The 23941-nt window shown below is 33.1% G+C and overlaps 1 protein-coding gene across 11 annotated transcripts in view; it reads left to right on the top strand.

Moving 5' to 3' along the window:
• Positions 1-23941, top strand: part of LOC145249611 (uncharacterized) — a 205653-nt gene that overhangs the window by 5106 nt on the left and 176606 nt on the right. For 7 of the 11 annotated variants that reach the window (XM_080111335.1, XM_080111329.1, XM_080111333.1 and 4 more), the window contains exon 2: positions 6499-6968. In XM_080111335.1, the coding sequence (XP_079967461.1) occupies positions 6576-6968 (393 nt within the window). In that variant the 5' untranslated portion in view covers positions 6499-6575. Of the gene's footprint in view, positions 1-5936; positions 6088-6498; positions 6969-23941 lie in introns of those variants that run through there. The other 4 variants (XM_080111332.1, XM_080111327.1, XM_080111336.1 and 1 more) reach the window with 3 other exon arrangements.

Below are 23941 nucleotides of genomic sequence, written 5' to 3'. Positions count from 1 at the left end.
AAAACAGGAACATAGAAAAATAATTATTAAATTAAAAAATGGTAAAAATGATACAAACGTTCAGAATAGGAATGTATGGATGCACGTCTGGGGGGAGGGAGAAAACTAGCAGCCCCCTTCCTCCCTTGTAATTACATGACGTCATTTTCACAGTCTTTTGACTGGCTGAAATTTTGGGCTTCCCTATATTCTGTGTTTAGAAAACTTTCGTTTGTTGCATTTTGCAAACGGCAGAATCACTCGTGTTTTTTGGCTAATTAATTTATTTTTTGTTCAAACAAGGTGTTTTTTTTTTTTAATGCAATTCAATATCTTCGGACTTTACTTTACTAATTATCTTTGAAATAGACCCAGAAAACTAATATTTATCTTTTAAAGGATTATTACATGAATTTATTTAACTTCAAAATTTAGCTGAATTGGTTAGCTCGCCGTGAAAACATTTTTCATAACTCTTTTTTTTCATGTGTACAAATATTTTTTTCCTTTTGGAAATTAAGTTTAGTCTTTAATCTTTCAAACACAATCAAAAAGTAGTCGGAGACTTACAAAAAAATTATGATAAATCGGCTTTCAAAACTAGATCACCCTAACTTTATTTGTCCATTTTTGCCCGTACCTACTTTTTGCCAATGCTCTATTGAATGAAATCATTGGTATATATGCAAACTATTTATATCATAACCATATTTAATCACCATGTTTTCCCAAATAAATTTTTGTTGAATTGATGGAGCTGACTACTAAATCAGTTTCTCTCAATTTGTCCTATGTTAATGAACGGTTTTGTTGAAATTTTGGAAAATTAATTTTTTTCTAAAACTATCATGCCAATTTTTTACACATGTTATGCTGATGATACTTTTGATTGTTTTTCTTCTCATAATTAGTCAGGAAACTTTTTAAAACATTTTTGAATCTATCATTGCAATTTACTATGAAGGTTGAATATAACAGTTCTCTCCCATTCCTCAGCAGTTTAGTATCTAAGATCAGCTGAACGTTTGGAACCTCTGTGTAAAGAAACCCAACTTTCACAAGACTTTATTTAGATTTGTTTTCTTATGCCCTAAAATCAAACTTATCAGTACCCCTAAAAATTGAGTTAATTATCTCTCTCCCACAGATGTGATACGAAGGTTAATAAATGGGATTGAAGAGCCAGTACCCTAGAGGCAAAGTGCTTTAGCCTGCAAAAAAATGCATGGGCAGTCCCATCGGCATTTCACATCAGGGCACTGCAGACAATTAGCAATAAACTAATTCGTTCTCAAAAGAAGGCAAAGCCTAGGAAGATGGACCCCCCTAGAATTGCATCAGATCAGCAACATACTACAGTCAATGGGGAAAAAATCATTTTAAAAAATAGCCTAAGCTCTGTTGGTTTTGGTGTCGAGTAAAACATTGAGCTTTCATGATCTGTTCTAGCAATAAACTTGAGGAACTTTGCAGGAACACTGATATTTTCCTTGATAATGGATACATCATCAATATTTTAAAACAAACTATTGAATGGAGAGTAATAGTGAAAATTTTATTGGCCTGTCTCATCCCATTTATTTAAAACTAGCCAGGGTGCCTGACATTGCCTGGTTGTTTGGAGGTGTGTGTTGAGCAAAAAAAAAAAAAAGTAGTAGTAGGAGGGCAGGCTTGAACCTGTGATGTGAAGGTGGAAAAGAAAGTGAAAGAAAACCCCTACTCCATGATGCAACCAGAAGTTCGGAACATTGAAATTAGTAAAGTCATTCCAACTGATATGATGACTTGCAAAAATGGCAACGCAAAAAAAACAAAAAAACTGACCCTCCTTGTAGAAAACTGCTCAGTTGAGGATGAAGATATTAATGTTTTTAGCCATTTTTTTTCATATTTGTCGTCTGAAAGGTCGAACTTCAAAACGATACCCATCTCGTGAAAATACGTCGCCATTGTTGAAAGTTTTAGGCAGACATACATACATACATACATTTAAACAGACAGGTGAGATTTATATTATAGATTTCGATAGTTAGGTTCTAATTGGCATGTTATTGTGGAAAAGTTCTCTTCTTCTACTCAATATTGTTTTCCATCTACTATGGTATTCTTACACGACTCAAACATTTTTCTCTTCTTTTCTAAAGGATGTTTTGCCCCCCCCCCATTCTACCATTTATAAATTTTATTGTCAGTGTAGCTCTGATTATGTTGGCAAAACTACTGAAAGGTTAGAAATGAGAATATCACAACATATTTCCCATGTTATTATCTTGCATAAGGTTTTGGGTAATCTGAGAATTTACAGACACATAATGCTGACATTGGTAACATTGAATTTTGAAGATGGTGCGAATGCAATTTGGTAGAAAACACTGTTAGATACGACACAAGGTAAACAGATAAATTACAACATTGTAAGATTCAATAATTTTTCATTAAATATTTATTTATCAATGTAATGTGTCAAATCAGAGTCGTATGAACAGAATTTCATTAGAATAATATCTACAAAACTACAGCAATACAATATATTTATGTATATATTAGGTTCTTGCAGAATTTAAAATTTTGATTTCAAATGATGTATTTTCATATAAGTTTTCATTATAATACCTTAACTTTTAAAAAGCTTTTTTCGCTCTATCTAATTGTTTAATCGTTTACAATCGTCCTAAAACGATTATGTCTTCTTTTCAGAACGTCGAATACAAGATGGAAAAAATGCAAATTTGCACAATTTTCTTATTTCAATTCAAGCTAGGCCGAACAGCTGTTGTTGTTTAAAAGTTATAACCGCAAGAACTTTCTTGTCAACCAGATGTGGAAGAACGATGCAAGCGCCACTTAATACTTTTCACAAAAAAAGAGGTTAAAGGTTTGGTTGGTTGGTTGTTTTTGTTTTACGGCATATCAACCCTTTTCAAGTTATTTAATACCGAATCCAGTGATTTTGAATAAAAATCTTTTAATAGAATATATTTGTTGTTTTCAAGTCAATTTCTATTTAACTCATAGTTGGAACCCTAACAGGTACTACCACTCCAGCTCAGAGTGCACCTGAGAGCAATGGTAATTAAAGCCCAAGCTGGGGCCTCACCACTGGATATAGTTTAAGGTCATATCCAGGACCTAAAGGTTTGGAGCATAGTGATTTTGATCATTGTAATGTCCTATTTTTCATAATGATTTAAATATTAATGCAACCTTTTCTGGGCCACCTATTTTTACAAAACATTTTTTCTTGCAAGAACATGTTTCTCCAAGCCTGCACTTTCTTACAATGCATTTTTAAGAACTACTGACATATTCATCTCCACTATTTCGCCTCCATTTTTCTGTTTTTCATTCCCACTGGTCAACCTTTTTGTTCTCTTTCTTCCAGTAATATTTGAAGGGGCTTACAAAATTAAATTTTTTTAGATGTTCGACTTTAATGAATAACAATGATGTTAGTGCTCATTGATTTGCAAATCTGGAAAAATAAAAACAAATAGAATATACTTAGATAGAGAATTTAAAGAAAATCTATGGTCTTAAGTATCCACATTTCAACAGACGTATATCAAATATTAAAACACTTATTTTCGCATGAATACTTTGAATTCAGCAATGATTTTTGTGATTAGATTCTCCTTGATATTTTATGCGTTTTGTGACAAAAATCTTAAAATTTCAACTTTTGGCGCTTATGTCGTTCTTCCACTGAACACATCATATATATGTATGTATGTGTGTATGTATGTGTGTGTGTGTGTGTGTGTGTGTGTGTGTGTGTGTGTGTGCGTGTGGAGTGTGGAGAGAAGTAAAGATGGAAATAAAGTACTATATAAAGAACAAACTAAATAGACCAAGGTAAATTAACATAGTACCGTGCTTCTTTTGATTCAATATTTTGTTTCAATTATGGAACTTTTTCAAATATAGTATTTAGCGAACAGAGTCGGGTTAAATATACAAAAAGTTGGAAGTGGTGCTGGGAGAGATGCAAGACCATGAGGCAAGTGGGTAAAATGAAGCAATATGTTAGGGTGGGAGGGAAGCAAGGTTAGTAGAAGCTAGACATTGCTCTGTGCATGAAAGATGATCAGAGGTTGATTAAGTAGTGAGTGTATAGAGGAAAGCATTGCATATATGGATGAAAAGGCTGACTGTTATTGTTGATGATGAAAAAGAGAGAAAGGGGAAAAAAAAAGAAGTTCAAGACAACATCCAGAAAAAGGCGTAGTTGGAGAGAGTGAAAAGTAATGACTGTGAACACAGGACAGACAGAAAGTTTTTTTTATGAAGTAAACAATGGGTTAAAGACAGTGGAGTATGAAATTGAAATTTGGATTTTTATCTAAAATCAAAGTTATCATTTCGTTCAACTATGCTATTTTTATCTATGGCTGTGACTCTTTGAAATTTGATTGATGTGGTGTTTTAAGTGAGATGTATAAGACAGGCTCCTATGTGTTATAATGACTGCAATAAGGTACACGCCAAAATGAGAAAAAATATTAGCAAGGAATTATGCTATGTAAGAAAAATTTGTAAAACACAGCTCACAAACAAAAACAAAATAGCTGACATTAACCAACTTGTAATGCCAGTGATAATTTACAGCTTTGGCATTATTGACTGACCACAATAGAACAGACTACATATTAAAACGAGAAAAATGGTGACACTGTACAGAGTAATATACATAAACCAGTGTCTAATAAAGCCATATCTTCTGAGAGGAGCAAGAGGTATGGGTCTCTCAGAAATTGGCCATCAACATCAAACCACTATTGTGAACACTGGGTAATATCTGATGAGATCCCAGAACCCAAACCTTATGATGGCACATAAACACCATGAAACAAGAGCTAATTGAACAATCTCCATTACAAAACTGGCCAAACATTTTGAAGAAGACTGTCTTACAAATGAGACAGAAACACAAAACAAGTTCGACAGAGAAATGTCCTGAAAGAATTGCCAAAAATACACCAAGACCTTCATTGCAAAAAACTGGAAGAAATATTGGCAGAGAATGTGTATACTATGTACTAAAAATTTGTTAAACACAGCTTACAAACAGCATGGCAAGTATTTTTTGCATGAACTATCCCAGGAATATATAAATAAGGAAATCTGTATAGACTGATGGATTGAAAAGTGGATCGCTTTGCTATAATCAGGAGAAGATGATAATGGCTGCCAAAGATGCAGGCTTGATGACCAATACTTTTAAGAAGACGAGTGGTCTCAGCGATAATAAATGCAGGTTTTACCACACAGAATAGTAATTGTGACCATGTGACATCCAGTTGTAAGCTTCTGCTGCGAGACTACTATGATACAATGCGACATATCAGAGCGTGTAAATATCTCCACTGGATGATCTGTCAAAAGTTGAATACCGAGTATAACAGCAAATCCTGTGAACCAGAAAGAACATTTGGAAATGAGTCATACACTACCCACTACGACTATACATCCTACAACTATGTGTTTAGAAAACGGAGCTGTTAAACCTGACATTATGATATGGAAGAGAGGTAGAAAGTAACAACCTTAGTTGAACTTAGTGTCCCTAATGATGCTGGTTTAAACAGAGCTGAGAGATACCAACGTCTTACGTATGATGCAAAAATAAACTGAAATCCCAAGAAAATCTCCATCATTTCAGTAATTATAGGAGTAACTTGACATGAAAAAGAATTTCAAAAACTACATAGAGAATTTACCCAGTGAACCAAGTGCAAAAGAAATACAAACAATTGCATTTAAAGAAATGGTTAGAATCTTAAAAAGACCTTTCAATTAGAGTGCCTGAAATAGCGAGTGAAGGCATGGCTTCTGGCAGGGTGCTCCATCCCAGCAAAAATAAAATGATAAGAATTAAAAAAAAGAAATGTATACATTCTGTTGGATACTGGTTCCTTTGACAACACACACACAAATATGAAAGTTGTCGGTGTTTTTGTTGTGTGTGTGTGTGTGTGTGTGTGTGTGTGTGTGACTCGTGCGTCGTACTAAGGGATATAATTCCAGGGGAAGTTGATTTCAATTATTATTATAATAAGTGAACATTTTTTTGTGGTCACTTGGTATACGACTATCCTCACTGTTTAAAAGGTAATACATTTTATTATGTTAAAAAAAAAAGGGGTACTAGTGCAGGCAGGGTCCAGGGAGTGATCCGGACGTAAATAATAACGTTATTATTTAAAAAGTCATTCTTAACATGGGGAGGGGGGTGTTTTGTACCTATTCGATACTTCAACCTTACAATTGAATAAAAAAGCATATCATAAAACTTTAATTAAACTTGGAAATACGATTAAAAAAATAGCGCGGATCGATCATTCTACTCTGCAGTCTGCACTAGCACCAAAAAAAAGTTAATGCAATATTTTATTATATTATTTTCGACAGAACATGTCCTATAATTATTAAATAATGTGTTATTTATTTTATTTTACTTATTAAAGAAAAAAACCCACAAAACAACTAATTAAAAATTATTTCCAATGTGTTTTTTTGTAGCACTGTTGGCCTTCCGTAGAAGCGTGATATTAGCCAACCAGCAACGGAGGTGTTTTTCTTTCCTTTGACGCTTGAGAATGCTTAATATGGCGGGTAATGTACGTGGAGCAATGAGACCGCAAGGAAGATCTCCCCCGTTTCTCTTGATTGGACTATGTGTCGCCCTGTGTATCCTTGGGTTTAACTACTGGAGCCTTTCTTATCGGAACCGGGAGCTGGTCTTCCAAATTGGGAATATCCAGGACCAATTACGGCAGTCCATGTCGAAACGTATGACAGCCGAGAGGCGAGGGGCAAGCGTCGTAGATGAACTAAAAAAATGTGAAGGCTCTATAGACCGCGAGAAGAACGAAATTGCCCGGAAGGAAAGCGAGGTGGTCTCTCTCTCGGAACAGCTTCGGAATAAGATGACCGAAAATACCGAATGTGAAACTAGGCTGAAAGAAATCGACGAACTCAAGACGAATATTGTGAGTATATTGAATAACAACAACGAAATTTAGCTTATGCATAAAAATAAGTTTTTAATCAAAATGACATTCCATAAAATACAAGAACAAATTGTAAACAAAAAGGTGGTGCTTATTTAAAATTACACAAAAAAAAAAAAAAAACGCAGAAAAATCTTCATGATGTACGTACTCGTCACAAAACGAAGATGTCATATTCCAAAAATCACGGAGATTGATGAAGCGTTTTTTTTTTTTTTTTTCTTTTAAGAAAATCGAATTTTACGATTTTTAGAGATTAAATTTTTAAAATTGTTTTGAGTACTAACAAAATCTCGGTAGTTGAATTGAGTTATCGCCCTGGAATCTAAAACATATCGACCTTCGTTCCCTGTCTGCCCTCCACATTGATTCTTTTAGTTAAAAAAAAAAAAAAAAAAAAAAACAAACAAAAAAAAAAAAAGACCTGAACGAGAATCACCCCCTATAATTTGTATAGTATGTTTTAGTATGTAGTATAGTTTTCGAGGTTGGGAGTATTTATTCCGAAAGCCGTTCTTAACATGGAGAAGTTGGTGTTTATTACTACACTGGGTTAGGTCATAAAAATACCAACTGCAGAATACCAGTGAAAATTATAAGTGGGTGATTATTCTCGTTTTGCCCCCCTCCCCCAAAAAAAACAAAACAAATGTACTTGATCTATTTATGTAATTTTTGGAACATAACATTTTCATTCAGTGCTTGTTAAGATAGTCGACAGATTTTTTTTAAATATGTGGTTTTAAGCAAAAACAGCAGTATTTACTTGTCATGTGGAAAATAGTAATATATCAAAAAATTACGAAAATTCATGAAGTAGAATAATTGCTATGGTGTAAATAAAAAAAGTTTATCGCTATCGACTAAAACAAAACGTCAGCCATTTCAGGGAGATAAGTATGTACCCTGTATTCGTAACCTTCAAGGTGTTCACATCTAGGGAAAATGCTATTTCCCTCAATTTGCCGTAAAAATTACTTTTCACTATAAATAATTGGGTTTGTATTACTGTACACATAGATTCGAAAAAGTTGTCAAAAAACAAATATATAACAAATAAATGTTATCAAAGGCAAGATAAGTTACTTTTCTACCAAACTGGATATATTTTTCGCGCTTTTATTCATTGTAACATGTTTATTCAGCTCGAAAACCATACAGTGTTTACCGATGTATTGGAACATTCAAGATGGCGTCTGATTCTCTCTTTAACACGGTAAGTTTGAGAAAAGGTGTTATAAATAAAAAACCGGATAAAATACTGTTAAAAACTCGCCCAATATATGTTACCGTGACATAGGTTGACATATATTGGGCGGGCTTTTAATAGTATTTTGTATAGTTTTTTATTTATAACACCATTTTCCAAACTTACGGTGTTAAAGAGGGTGTGAGACGCCATCTTGAATTTTTCAATACATCGGTAAACACTGTTTTTCGAGCTGAATAAATGTTACATTGAATAAAAACACGAAAAATGTATTCAGTTTGGTATAAAAGTAGCATCTTGCCTTTGATAATATGTTATATATTTGTTTTTGACAACTTTTTCGAATCTGTGTACAGTAATACAAACCCCGAGTTTTTTTTTTATATTTTATTCGCAGTTTCGTGTTAGGGATATCAAAAATTCCTACAAAAATTACACCTAGACAAGTAGTTTTTTTTTTTTTTTTTGCTACATATTTAAAAAATCGACCTGACTATATATTAACGAACACCCTTCCTTCTGTGACTACTAGTACGTACATACAGATTTTTCTGTAAAGTGTTATTCTTAATAAGCACCCAAAACAAGAAAAAAAAAAATTACGTAATCTGCGCAAAATATTTTTGGTTTGGTTCAAGCGTACTATAAAAACTTGGAATATCTCATCCATTTCCATTTATCATTCACTGAAGTGTTAAACATCCTGTTTACTTAGCCCCCCCCCCCTCCCATCGGGGGGCAAATTTAGACACAAGGTCCGTTTTAGTACTTATACAGAATACGGACAGTGCTGGAGTTTAGAAAGCCATGTTTAACATAGAGAAGGCGTTTTGTAACTATGTTATACTTTCATCTAAAATTTAAACAAAAATACTGTAAAAATTGAATTTAATTTGAAAACCCTAAATATCTAAAAAAAAAAAAAAAAAAAAAAAAAAAGCACGGTTTGTTTTTGCATAAGCACCTCTGCTTTTAATAGGAAAAGGGCATTGGATTGAGAAAAAAATAAAAATTGTCTCATTCTCGAAGGATTTCTCTCGAGGAGAGAAAAGATGAAGTGTAAATATCGAAAGATACCAGATACTATACTTTGCTCTTAGCCAAAAAGCCAAGGTATATTAGAAAGTCTTTTTTTTTTTCTTTTTGTTTTTTTGTCAATTTAACTGTGTCGATGCAATGAAATTAAATTCCGTATTTGTATAGATCAACCCCGGTGGCTGATTACAAAAATCTGAAAGGCGACCGCACGAAAACGCATTCCACCGTTTATTATTTATTTACATTGCAGTTTATTTATTTATTTGGTAAATTTTTAGGTCCACCTCCACAATTTTCTTTTAAATGACGACTTACATTGGGTTTCGACTATGCTGATTACGGAAATCGCATTGAAATTTTGCAGAAATAGGTAGTTAGCGAGATATAAAAAGTTGTATTATGCATTGTATTCTTTGGCAGCCATCTTTTTTACGCGCGTGCGCGCTCCATAAACAAATCTACGTGCGTAACAAAGATGGCCGGCAAAGAATACGATGCATAAAACAACTTTTTATATCGCGATAACTACTTATTTCTATAAAAGTCGTCATTTAAAAGAAAATTGTGGAGAGGGAGAGGTGGAGGTGGACTTAATCTAAAAAATATACCATTTATTTTTTACTGGTATATACGCTTTTGTAACTTGTCGACTTTTTTTTTTTTTTTTGTAATTATCATTTTCTAGTGTTATTTATTTTAATTTTTAGTTATGTGGCGGACAGTTTATTTTGATATTATTATAGATTAACTCCCTCAGCTACCCCTCCTTCACCTACAATGTGATTCTACCTATTTTAGGTGATTACATATGAGCACGCTGAAAAAAATGTCACATTTCATGAATGGAAAAGCAATAATTTTTTCGGTGCTAATGCACTTACTGATCCGCGCTAGTTTTAAAATCGTATTTCCAAGTTTAATTCAAGTTTTGACATGTTTTTTGGTACTCATCATGCACTTATTGATCCGTGCTGAAATAATAACCTTATTTAAAAAGCCATTCTTAACATGGGGAGGGTGTTTTGTACCTATTCTGTACTTTAAACCTTACAATTGAATAAAAAAACAAAACTAATTAAACTTGGAAATACGATTTAAAAAATAGCGCGGATCAGTAAGTGCATTAGCACCGTTTTTTTTATTATTATTCAATTGTAAGGTTAAAGTACAGAATAGGTACAAAACACCCTCCTCTCCCCATGTTAAGAATGGCTTTTTAAATAGCGTTATTTCAGCACGGATCAATAAGTGCATGGTATGAGTACCGTTTTTTCTCTAACAAACGGAACGAATGAGATATTCCAACGATCCCTATGATATAATTGAACTAAACCGAAAATATTTTGCACAGAACAGTTCAGTTCTTGTTAGAAAAAACCAAACTGTTCGCGTGGCTAGAAAAATAAAAGGTATTTTTGCAGAATGCGGACCGTACTGAAAATAACGCTATTTAGAAACCCATTTTTGGCACGGATAGTGGAGGACCTTTTTGCAAATTCTGTACTTTCACCTTACAAATAAACAAGATATCCTATCTAAAAGAAATAAAAATAAAAAAACATAGTCCGTATTCTGCATAAGTACCAAATAAAATAACACTAGAAAACAATAAGTCTATTCACGACCAAGAACATCATAGGGACTGCCAAAATTCACCAGAATTACCCCACCCTATATGTAACACGATGTAACTTTATTATAAATTTAATATTATCAGTATAACTTTTGTACCATTTAAAAGGAGGGCAAAATAAACCAGTAATAATTAAAAAAATTTTTTCATCGATCGAAAATGAAATTGCAAGACGAAAATCGTGTTTACATAGGCGCTTTAAAAATAAAATAACGTTCTCATGTAGTAGATATTCCAAACGTAAAAACAAAATATATTTAAATCTATCGAAATTTCTATTTATTATAAAACATAAGTTCAAATGAGTAAAAAATATTTTTTTAAATTTAAATGCACATATTGAACAAAAATTTACCTTTATGTTGCAATTAAAAAATTGATATAAACTTAATTTTTTTTAATAGCGTTTTTCGAATTATAATCAGTTCAATTGCCAAGAAAAAGAAACTTCGTAAACATTAATTTTTAAAAGATTAAAAACTTAAAATTCCATTATTTCAAAATGTTCCGTTACAACATAGATTTTTAATTGTGTTTAAATTTTTTTTAAATATTAAGTTTTAATATAAACATGACTTGTCAGCTATTTTATCGCCAGATTAAAACCAATTTGAAAATATTATTGCAAAAATATTAAGCATTTTGTAGGCACCCCCTCATATTTTGTGTGTCTCTTTCTACCGAACAAAATATGGAACCCCGTAGGTAACCAAATGAGCATTCAGTAAAACCGTATTGTATATTTAATATACAAATGTTTATAATATTATTAATCGTTAAACTGTAAATCTTAAAACCTAACAAAATTATAACAAAGATTAATTATTAATTGCAGTTTGAAGATAAACAAAGGTTTTAAAGAATCATTAAGTCGCTTCTGCTTTTCCATAATTCGTATAGTTAACACAAATCTGACGTCGCGGAAACATGCGGTCCATTTTTCACAATCGTTTGGCAGACCCTAAAGAACGACAACCCTAATTAATGACGCTGCAAACATGTGTAGTTTTAGTCAAATGTCCAAGATTTTCAATATTACTTTTTCTAAAATGGAGATTGATGAGGTTAACGAATCCACCTGTAACTAGTATATTCGTCCGAACTTACGGTTAGTATTTTGATAACTGAAGTGCATTTTTTTTATTTTCAAAACAAAACCGTATCTTTCAATAACTTACTAACCCTAAGTCGGGTGGCAGTACAAAAAATGAAGATAACGTTGCACCCAGCGGTACCGATTCAGTTTGATTTTGTTTTCATTAAATTCCCATAAGTTTTTTAGGTGCTAATGCAATGCACTTACTGATCCGCGCTATTTTTTAAATCGTATTTCCAAGTTTAATTAAACTTTTTTTTATTCAATTGTAAGGTTAAAGTACAGAATAGGTATAAAACACCCTCCCCTCCCATGTTAAGAATGGCTTTTTAAATAACGTTATTTCAGCACGGATCAATAAGTGCATGAGTACCGTTTTTATAAACAATTTTATAGTTTAATTTGTCTAAAAAAAAAAACAAAAAACAAACAAAACAAAATTTTGGTGCAAAAAAAAAAAAAAAAAAAAAATTCGGTTTTCAAGATTTTCAATTATAATTTTATTTCATAAGAAATACTATTTAAGACAGCAGTTTTATGTTTGGATGAATAATAAGTGAACTGTTTCAACGATCCCTGTAGTACACTTGAATCTGATTATGTATTTAATTTTTCGGTGCTTCTACAGAATTTGAAATTTTCTATTTTAAGCCGTGGTCATAAAAACCGTTAGCAATAGACAGAGGCTACCTAGTTAATTAGGGAATTCATAAAACTTAGGAACATCATGATATACAATACAGCACTTCGAAAATGTGACAGTGATACATTTTCATTCACACAGTTCTGAGGCAATATGTTCAGGACTGCAGAACACTATGCAAAAGGAGATCGCTGGTACATCTCTGAGCAAACACCAGTGTGATTAGGTAGTGGGTCTAAAATGAATGTATATAGTCACAGGTTTTGTCTGTTCAGCTGCAGCACAGGACGATATTTAAGCATTGTGGTGGGAGCAAGAACCATCAAAATAATCGGTAGGCAATAGATGCAACTGTCACATTCCAGCAAGTAGATGGCAGATCATATCCAAGCAGATCATATACTCCAGAGAGAACAGAGTTGCGTCAGGAAATATGCAGTATATATCTGATGGCATGATGCTGTAGACTCTCAAGAGAATCGGAGAACCCCCTGCTAACTCCGGTGAACACTAAAGGCCTGTATTCCAAGTGGGAACAAATCATTGCCTTGTAAAGCCTCATCAGCAAATGCCATTCATGAGGAATTTGGTAGCTCAGAATATGCAACACTTTTCACTCTATTGAATTCATAAGACAAGTGATTGTCTAACCTTGCTAGATATTATTACTCTCAGATGAAATTTCGAGAATAGCACAAATGTGTCTTGAAACCATGGATAGGGACAGAAGAGAGGCATCTAGAAGACAATAGCGCAACTGTTTTTGCTGGATTAAACAGCACACCCTAGTCCCTTGCCTACTCAGATGCAAAAGCAAGCAGTGACTGCAGATATACCGAAGCTATGTAAGGGTCTGGGTGTGACACCGAAATTTATGTGTCATCGACATGAGCTTGGGAACAGTTGTTGCAATTAAAATAAGATGTTGCACTGTCCAGTAATGTTAGCAGGTCATTGATGAAAAGACAGGAAGCTCATTCGATAAAACAGCCAGTGACCAAAGTTCCCTGCAACTGATCAGACATTTTCAAATCCAAGAAAAGTTTCTACTGCGGGCGTAATTGAGGAATGGTTCTAAATGTATTGGTAAGATCTAAAACCTCAAATGAATTGAACCGACTTTTGACAAACAAACCCAAAACTTTGGTTCGATTAGAGTAAAAAGTTAAAACCGTTCCAAATTAAGGTGTAGATTAAGATTTTTCAAAAAGATCCAGTGAAATATTGTATATAGGTGATAAAATTTTTTGGATTATGACATGTTGAACGTTTTGGAGTTAAAACCAATTTAGTATTACACATGAAATTTGAGGAAAAATGCAAAACACTTTTTAAATAAATATGCTAGTATTATCAGTTTATTTCCTAGATGAAATGTTGGTTTGAATCAAAGTTATTAACTAAATCTTCAAGACGCTAATCAATTAAGCACTAGTCCACCACCTTGCAAAAGCTAATCTTCTGACAAACAGTACAGATTTAGGAAATGTCGTTTTACTGCAGATATTTTAAGTCATCTCTGAACGCATATACCATGCACTGAATAAGGTGGGTGAAGCCAGGGATGTAGACATCGATATATTCAAGACCTTTGACAGTTTGGCATGAAGGGCTGCTAATGAAAATCAAATCATATGGTATAACTGGACGAATACTAATAATTAGATCCTTCTTAGAAAATAGGGTCATCCAGGTTGTCATTGATCTATGTTCATCCAAACAGCATAACGTTAATGCGGGAGTGCCTTGGGTCAATCCTTGAACCACTATTATTCCTGATATTCATGAATGACCTCTCCAATAATATTGAGTCTGAGATGTGTATATTTGTTGATGATACAACACTCTATAACATGCATGAGGGAAGAACGGATGTACACAAATCTAAGACAATGACCTCCAGACCATAGTTGGATGGTGACATTTAATGCTAGTAAAACTAAGCTGCTCTCCTTTAACAATTACAAGAAACTTCTCCAACCACCGATATCCATGACTAATAGCACCCTACCTGAGAATTTTTCCTTCAAACTCTTCGGCTTAACATTCACAGGAAATATGAACTAGAATAAATACATTGAAGACATTGCGAAGGTTGCTGCAAGTAAGGTGGGCTCTCTCTATTGTGCTAGAAAACTGCTCACACCTGAGAGTATTCTGTACCTCTATAAGGCCACCATTCGCTCCACATCTGGGCTGGTGCATCTTTCACTAGTTTCTCCCTTTTGGATAGGGTCCAAAAAAAGTTTCCAATCTAATAGGTCCCACTTTGTCAACTAGATTCCAACCCCTGTCCCATCACTGCAATGTTGCATCCCTTTGCCTAGTTTACAAGTATTTTAATGGAATGTGCTCTGATGAACTCCGTGCACTTGTGCCCCCTTGATGTACATATCTCCGACAAACCCACTTAACAACAAAATCACACCCCTTCACTGTTGAGCTCTCTAAATGTCAGAAAATTTTCTACTCAAATAGCTTCTTCCCTAGAACAGCCAGACTTTGAAATTCCCTTTCTGTTGCCTGCTTCCCAAACTGTACTGATATTAGAATATAGAAGTTCGAATGCAACATAAACTAACATCTTAATCTTTCTTAAGCATGGTCCCAAATAGTAGCCCCTTACATCCAAGTGGCGCGATATGCCTTGTTTTGGGGTGAAGGTGAGTAAAGAAAACAATTTTTAAAAATGTTAGAAAACCATTTTTCATATTATTAGGGGGGGGGGGGCTTTTTTTAAGTATTCTGTACTTTCACCTAACAAGTTAATAATCAAGATACCATAAAAATTAAATTTAACTTGAAAATTCTTTCTAAAAAAATAGCACACTTTGTCAAATGCACCAGCACCAAAAATAATTTAAATTAAAATATGAAATATGATGCAAAACATTTATTTTTATAATTACTTTTTTAAATAAATTATTTTTATAATTTGTTAAAGGACTTTATTTTTATTACACCTTATCCATTCTACTTTTTTTTTTGTATTGATCATGCTCATATCCTATGTGTTTATTTTTCTATTAATACATAATACTCTATTGATTTATTTTTTTTTTAAACTTGATTAATCCAGAAGAATGTCAGGATGAAGAAAGGCACTTGATAGTGTTAACTTTTTGTACATATCTGACTGAAATTGAATAAGAAGTTACCATCTTATATAGAAAAAAACATTTCCACTAAATTATAAATTCCCTGTATTCAAAGGGAACACTAGAGTATAAAGAGTTGTTGGGTAAGTTGGTTTTGGCAAAAAAATGGAATGTGGTATCCTGCACCTCCATCTTGTCTGGCCATTTTTGATGAAAGATGAGAACAGGATGTCCAAATGAATCCCATGAAACTGAAACTGGGAATGAGCAGAGTTCGTTAATGCCTCCATCTTGTAGTTTTCACACTATCCCCTCCTAGAAAAAAAGCTTTATAAGAAAAAAAAATCCACCACTCTTTTGTGCACCCCCCCCCCCAAAAAAAAAACATTAAAGAATGCACTTAAATACAAGATAAAATCAGTTTCTTTGTTAACATTATAGCAAAAAGAAACTTGCAAAAATTTCTCATGTTCACAGAAACTTCCAAAACATTTGCTAGTTTTGGAAGTTTCTGGTGAAACTAAGAATTAATGATGTTACGGCACAATAGTATTGAAAGTTTTTTGTTTACCTAAACAGAATTTGTACCTAAAGAATTTATGTTATTGAACTTTCTTGACTCAATTTTGTTTTAATTATTATTCTCCAATTTTGCTTTGTAACCTCTTATCGATGTTAAGTCAGAGCACTCGTATGTATGAAATATTTTAAACTTTTTCATAGATTATTTTTCATTCCTATTAATTGCAATCATATTCTTCCTGCCCAATAAATTATTTTTCAAAGCATAGTTTTTTTAACCTAATCTTAACCCTTACTGGCAGTCACTTGGATTATAGCAGAGATTGGATCCATGCTTTGGAGGTGTCCAAGCTTTTTATGATAGCCAGAACATGAAAAGGCGTCATGATCAGATCTAGTGTAGTTTTTGTCTGCAGTAGGAAGTTAGACTCTACAAAACACCTCATCTCTATCATGTAGTTTTGGGCAAACTGCTATGTAGCTTAGCCGTATTCATTGCGTTGGAAATGATTCCATAGATGAAGTTTTTATTGCCCATTATTCATCATGTTATTATTTTACAGAAATTGCACGTTTGTAGTTTTTGTGATGTGATGCAATTTCTGGTCAATCTACTTTTAGCTGCAGCTATTACACTCTTATAGTGATTTTTAGATGTAATAAATTGATGCCTCTTTTCAGCTGACTTATGGCAGTTGAAATGGTGGAATACTTATGGCCCAAGAACAATGCAGATATAGAGGATGAAGTGAACCCTTGCTTTGGAATTTCCATGTTGGGACAGATGCCTTTTGTACCTAATTTGATCCATTCAGTTATTTCCTATGTGCACTGTTTAGCTGGAATAGAAAAAAAACTGATCAGTTTCATTTTAAAATTTAATATAAAATGATCTCCCTCTCCATTTTTCTGGTCATTTTAGCATTTTAATGCGCTTAATTTTTGTTTTATCATTAATCCTAACACTATTAAACCAGACTTTCACAAATAGATTTCTGTTCTACATTGTTCAATGACACAATGCTGTAGGTAAACTGTAAGCATTCACAATCTTCTGGTCAGTGTGTCATGGCCATCCGCTGTCACCTCTGCTCTATATCCTTGTGTTAGAACCACTATTGCACAGGCTAAAGAGTGGGAAGCCAGGTTCAGTTCAACACGAAATTAGTGAGGCGCGAGCCAAGGTTTCGGCATTCACTGATGACATTACTGTCTTGGTTTTGTACTTCTGAGACATCGAGACGGTGAAAGAGGTTCTTGTATATTATGAAAGTCACAGGACCCAAAGTCAACCGAACCTGCAGTTGAGTGTTTGAAGTGGTGACCCTTCCAGCTCCTTTCTGTTGGATAGATGACTCGATTAAAATCCCCAGTATAGTTCAGACTACTAGCTCAAAAGGAATTGGTCGAAGGTACAATTAATGGTTGAAGTATCAATTATCACTTGGCTTCAAAGCCTTTTCTTTTATCCTTTATGGATTGGTTGTATTTTCCCTGCTTATGAACCGTCTAAAAGTTCCTCAATGCCTTCTGTCCTAGCTTATCTGGAACCAAGAGGCAATGTATTTAACATTCTGACTTTATGTGCTATTGAAAAGCTGAGAGACTGCCTTTCGTGAGTTTAACATTGACAGAGGAATCTTATTTTAAGGTGAATCTTGAGATTGCTGAGGGATTTCCAAGCAACAAATTGGTAGTATTTGGTTGTGTTGAGTAATTATCTATTTATTTGTAGTCAAGAGTTTATGGTGTATTGACTGGTATCAATATTCTGGACAAATATTCCAAATAATGTTACAAACACCTGGGATGTGTACCTCAATTATGTGACATACTGTGTTAATCTGATTGCTTTCTTTAAGCATCAGCTGCAGGTCAAGATCACATGTGATAGAAAGTTTTTTTTTTTTCTTTTTTTAGTGGAAAAACTACAAAAAGTAGTCAAATGAGTATGTGTCCTGCCTCAACTGAACGATTCTGCAAATAAATAATTCAAAATATGATATCTGTACTGTCCAAAAATGATACGATAATATCGTATGAGTCTTTGACCCTTGTTTGCACTGGTTGTTCATAGAATGGAAATATGTCACAATCAAGGGATTTGAAAATAAACTCCGATAACCAGATATATTCTGAAAGTGCATGAACTAATGCATTTAGATAAGCATGTTTCAGTGTGAACAAAAATAGTACAATTATATTGTGGGGTTGGCGTTTATGCCGAACTTCCGTGGAATGGAAATATTTTTAGTATAACAGCAATGTACAACGGATGAAGGATATAATTGGTATTTCTATGGATCTCGCAAATAATATTAATAAAATACCTGCATTTTCATTTGTATGTACATTGCCATCTTCATACCCATTCGAACAAATGAGATTATTCAATTGTGCGTTTTACAAATACTAATATTCAGTTTTTGTTTCACCTTCTGCCATTTTTTTTTCAAGAAAAACAAAACATAACCTTTCAGAAAACTATATGTACATCATTAATCCCAATATTAACATTGTCCAGAGTAAAATACAATAAAAACAAAACAACAAAAATATGTTAGTAGTTTTGGACAAAAGAAAAGTTAATTTTAACATGGTGGACATTTTAGAAATACCAAAAATGGTTATTTGTTCTGTCTTACACTATGTGGTCAATAATACTTTTTGGTCAGGACGTGGGTGATCATTTTACATTAAATTTATATAGTACAGTGACCCAATCTTCTAAAGTTTAAAAAAAAAAAAAATCCCAGCTATTTTCATGTTTGCTTTTGAGCAAAGTATTGTTTTGATACTACTTTTTATCTTTTCTGTTCTTGATAAGTTGAGAAATCTTTATAGACCGAGGCAAATATTTTTTTTCTAATCTAGAAAGTCCCTTTTTGAGGATCCATATTTCCCCATATTAAAAACTGACCTTAAACGTTTAGGAAGTATATAGATGTTTTACTCCTAATTAATTATTGATGAACATAAAAGAAAGAGCAACACTTTTAAGACAAAACAATGAAAAAAAGGGTTTATTAAATATAGGAAGTAGATCGGCCAGCAAAAAGTAAGCTGTTCCTTTGGTGAGGATTAGTATGCTGAAGTAACCAGTGAGTCATCAGCTTCTTTGGGGAGAGTTAAGCTGTTATGACCACTGGACAGTGAGTGAGTGAGTGAGAGAGCGCTAGCTAGCTAGCTAGCTGTCTGTCTTGCTTGCTGGTTGAGTTCCCTTTGAGACATCAGTACTTTTCCAAGGGGCAAAAATAGTTCCTAGTGAACGGATGAAATTCATTTGCTCTGCCAATTGATTGGTCAGTTGTGGCCAGATCGCTTAGCATAGAGGCATCAATTCACAGAAAAAAATTTTTTTTTTTTTTTCATGGGAAGTAAAAAAAAAATCTCATTTTTATTCTTTCATTGACGGAAACAAAGGGTAAAATTCAACTTGTCATATATATATATATGTTTATTCAGTTATATTTCACCTTTTATTTATACCTTTTAATTTATGAAGCTCAGTGTAACTACACAGCATATACAAATAAATGACAAAATTCTATATTCCAAATTTCAGGATGTTGATCATCTTACCATTTATTTTTTAAAGTACATTAACATACACAATTTTTGACAGCACCTGTTTTGTAGCACAAAATCATTAATAAAATTGTCAATTTTGAATTTATTCTGCCCTTAACTGATCAGAAGAAAAGTTTATCAACTTTAAAAGAAAATAAATGAATATGGGCATGATTACCAAATCCGAAAGTTGAAAGAAGGTGCAGTTATTTTTCAATGTGTTACATATATTAGAACATGGTTTAAGACTGTAAATTATATTTTATGTGAATTTATTGTTCGATAGGATACTCAAATAAGAAAAATTAAAATTTCTTTAATCTATGGAGTCTTTCTTTTCATCAGAGGAAAGATATTAGCAAATGAATATTATAGCGAAGCTATGAATTTACTAGTGCTGGCATGAAGTAAAATAGCATTACATGGAAATTAGTTATAAATGCAAAAAAAAAAAAAAAAATTAGTAGAAAGAGTTAATAAAATGGGGAAAAAGATTGTAGCAACTACTACAGACGGCAGGAAGCAATCTTCAGCAAAGACAGTTGCATAGCAATCACTGTTTTCAATATGCATGTGTATGAAGAACATGCAAAAACACAATGTCATAATTTGCCCATCCGCACACATGCGATAAAGGAACGATGTTACGTTCCAAACACAGTAATACAACACACTAATTTATTTGTGGACTATTATCCTTATCTTAGTTGTTGTTTCATGACGTTTCGGCCAACTATTCCTCTGACTTTCGTCAGGTGGTAACCGCGACGGGATAGGAACTCTGAATCTCCTAACTGTATTCTCAGCAATTACTGCCATCCATAGTTATCGTTGTCTCACCATGTTTTTAGCCAAGTAAGCCTCTGGCCAGCTTTGGGTAGGATTGAAACCGCTATTTTCAGACAATTCTCACTTGGAACCGTAGAGATTCAATGTCTCTGTCCACTGCGCCATTAATAAATAATACTCATCTTAATAATGAATTCCGTAATATATATATACAACAGACACACTGGAATGTTCTAGAACATGTGTATATAAGGTTCTTCCCCTGAAAATCGAACCAGTCCAGGATGCAGTTTTACAAGTAAACATCACTGCTGCCTGTCCTCAGCGCGGACTCTGTCTATTCAGACCAAAAACAGTTTCACCAAGAATGCCACCAAACCCGAATCTGTTTTCTCTTCAGATTTCACCAACCCGATTTGTGTCTAATAGACTTTGTCTTTGTGGGACATTACTTAATGACTTTCCGCGCGTTATGTATCTTTAATTCTCAACATGGAAAGTTACCATATTGAATGAGAATTATTCCTTCTTTTCAACAATGCTATTCCGAACTGCTGTTTTCTCATGTGACGAACGCTCACACACACAAAACGTTGACTTTCTTTTCCCTCCAGAAAATAACCACGTGTCCCTCTGTTCATAAAAATTAGTAATCATAAACTTTATTTTATACCTTTTCCGTGAGATACTTACTAGCAAAGATTATCTAATGAACACTCATTGCAAAAACCTTAACGCTGGAATGAATAGAATTACTGTTTCTTAAACATGTTAATAAATGTTATTTCATCCCAATACAGCGATCTTGAGTTTTTTGTTGAATGTTATTTTTCCGAAGTTATCCATGTCTTTATATTTTATATGAGTGTGGATGTGATTCGGTGGAAGCCTTCTGTAAATCGGAGATCTTGTTAAATTTACCTTTAACGGTCCCGATGATATTCTATTACTTTTGACTTATTCCTGCACCCGCGATCTTGGTCTTAAATATCGATCGATTCCGATTATGAATTGGTGAACACCCTGACTCACACTCCCTATCCTATAAGATGAATTAAAAATCAAAGAATCCAAATCCATATGAAAGGATATATATATGGAGTGGTTAAGTGTTTTCAAGACGAAATAATCACTAGAGTCAATCTTCTGATAAGTCGGATTTATACTGTTGATAATTAGATCCAAATTAAAAATCCAAAATGTGTAAATTCAAAATGTGTGTACTCACGGTTTGTAGAAAACTCCGTTTGTAAGCAATTAAGAAATAAAGGTTTCGACCTGTTAAAGTTTTTTCAATTTATACAAGTACCAGCAAATTCATAGCTTTGCTATAATATTCATTTGCTTATATATTTATCCTCTGATTAGAAAAATGCATTTCTTTGAAACTCTGTGGATTAAGGAAATCTTAATAGTTCTTGAGTATCCTGTTGAAGAATAACTTTATGTAAAATATAATTTACAGTCTTAAATTGTGTTCTATGGCAAGCTCTGTTTTTTTAAGTTGGTTGTATTGAGATTTTTATCTGGTTGGATTACTATATAAATATTCATATTAACTTTAAGTTTGCAGAAGCTTTTTTGGCTTATAAACTTAATTTTTACTTATATATTACAATAGAAAAATGTGAGCATATATAAGTTAGAAATTTATATTTTTTATTAGAATATCTTGTTTTATTTTCCAGTTTTAACAACTAGTCCTTTACTTTTCCATGTTTAAGCTTAACCAAATTACTTTTCATGCTTGCATTTTTCTATTGTAATCCATGATTTTTCCAGGTTTCCAGTAAATTCACTTGTTCTTTGTTTAATTTCAGTCTTATTTTTTTTTGCCCCCATGAACATAACATACACATATGTAATAACAATATACGGCAGTCGTCTGCTTTCAATAAAATCACCCCAATTATCTTTCTTTCATTCTGTTTCACTTGTTACTTCTCTTTTCGCAACTGCAGTGAATTGGTAGCAACAGTAGTCGCTGAAGCCAGGCATAAAAAACGTTGCTCACCTCCTTACGTTTTTTTTTTTTTTTTTTTTTTTTGAACACCAGTAAATTCACCATAACTTTTGTTTTACTGAACGAAAATTGAAAATATTTTTTCACAATATAGCTGAGAATGTGATTTATAAACTGCTATAATTGTTTGAAATTTGGTCAAAAAATAAGTGAGTGGTGAAGTTTTAAAGCAGTTCTTAAATGACTAAAACTGCCACTTAACCATATATTCAAGCATTAAGGTTTTTGTAAAGATATGAATCTTGAAGTTGAAAAAATATTTTTTCAAAAAACTTTTAAACCTGTAAGGAATGTATACAAAATTTTAATTCATTTGTTGGTTTTTCATTACAATAACTCGAACAATGAAAACAACAAAAAAAAAACAAAAAACAAATAGTTGCCACAAGCAGTTTTTTTTTTTGTTTTTTTTGTTACCTATTAGCATAAGGTTATGGGTGTCGACATTTTCCACCTATGTTTTTTTAATTTTTAAGTGCTTCGGAAACCTTATTTTGTTTCGATCCTCTAAGCACGTTAATTAGCAAGCGTTTTGTGCTTCCGTAGTTTTAATAGCTACAAACATGGCGACACCCATAAATCTAATCGCATGTCAAACAAGTTATGTGTACTCAGTGTTGCCCGGGTACCAGATAGCGCGCTAAGGAAATAATCCCAAATATAGTCATAAGTCGATAATGCTGGTATATTTGTTAATTTAGACTGTAACTTTGCACTTTTCATATTTTTTATTTTTTTATTTTTTTTTACCGGATATTTTTTTTGACCTGAGATTATAGTTATAGGTAATTATTAACAAAAAAAATTGGTGTGAATCCAGAGCACTTGTAGCGATAAAATAAAAAAAACAAAACAAATAAAATAAGGAAAACCTCTATCGTGTACACTTTGCCGACCTGTCACAGAATGAAGATGGTTTTTGTCAAACCGAGTTTTCATTTCAATGTCGTTGCTGTTTTTTCTCATATCGAAAAACAGTGAAATTTAAGGTACTCATGAAGAGAGTGATCCGTGCTGAAATAATGTTATTATTTAAAAAGCCATTCTTAACATGGGGAGGGGAAGGTGTTTTGTACCTAATCTGTACTTTTAACCTTACAATTGAATAAAAAAAACATCTTATAAAACTTTAATTAAACGTGAAAATACGATTTAAAAAATAGCGCGGATCATCACTCTGCATTAGCACCAAATTTTATTTAGTGCAAGTGCACTTATTGATCTGTGCTAATTTTTTTTTTTTTTACATAGGCATCACCACTTATTAAGGCCAAGAGGCCACTCGAGGATAAGGGTTAAAGAGTGTATAGTAGAAATTGGACAATATAAT

Source organism: Euprymna scolopes, chromosome 28 (assembly GCF_053919585.1).
Source record: "Euprymna scolopes isolate OS-2025 chromosome 28, ASM5391958v1, whole genome shotgun sequence".
Lineage (NCBI taxonomy): Eukaryota > Metazoa > Mollusca > Cephalopoda > Sepiida > Sepiolidae > Euprymna > Euprymna scolopes.
Note: the sequence above shows the minus strand (reverse complement) of the source record. Positions and strands in the feature narration are given on the sequence as shown.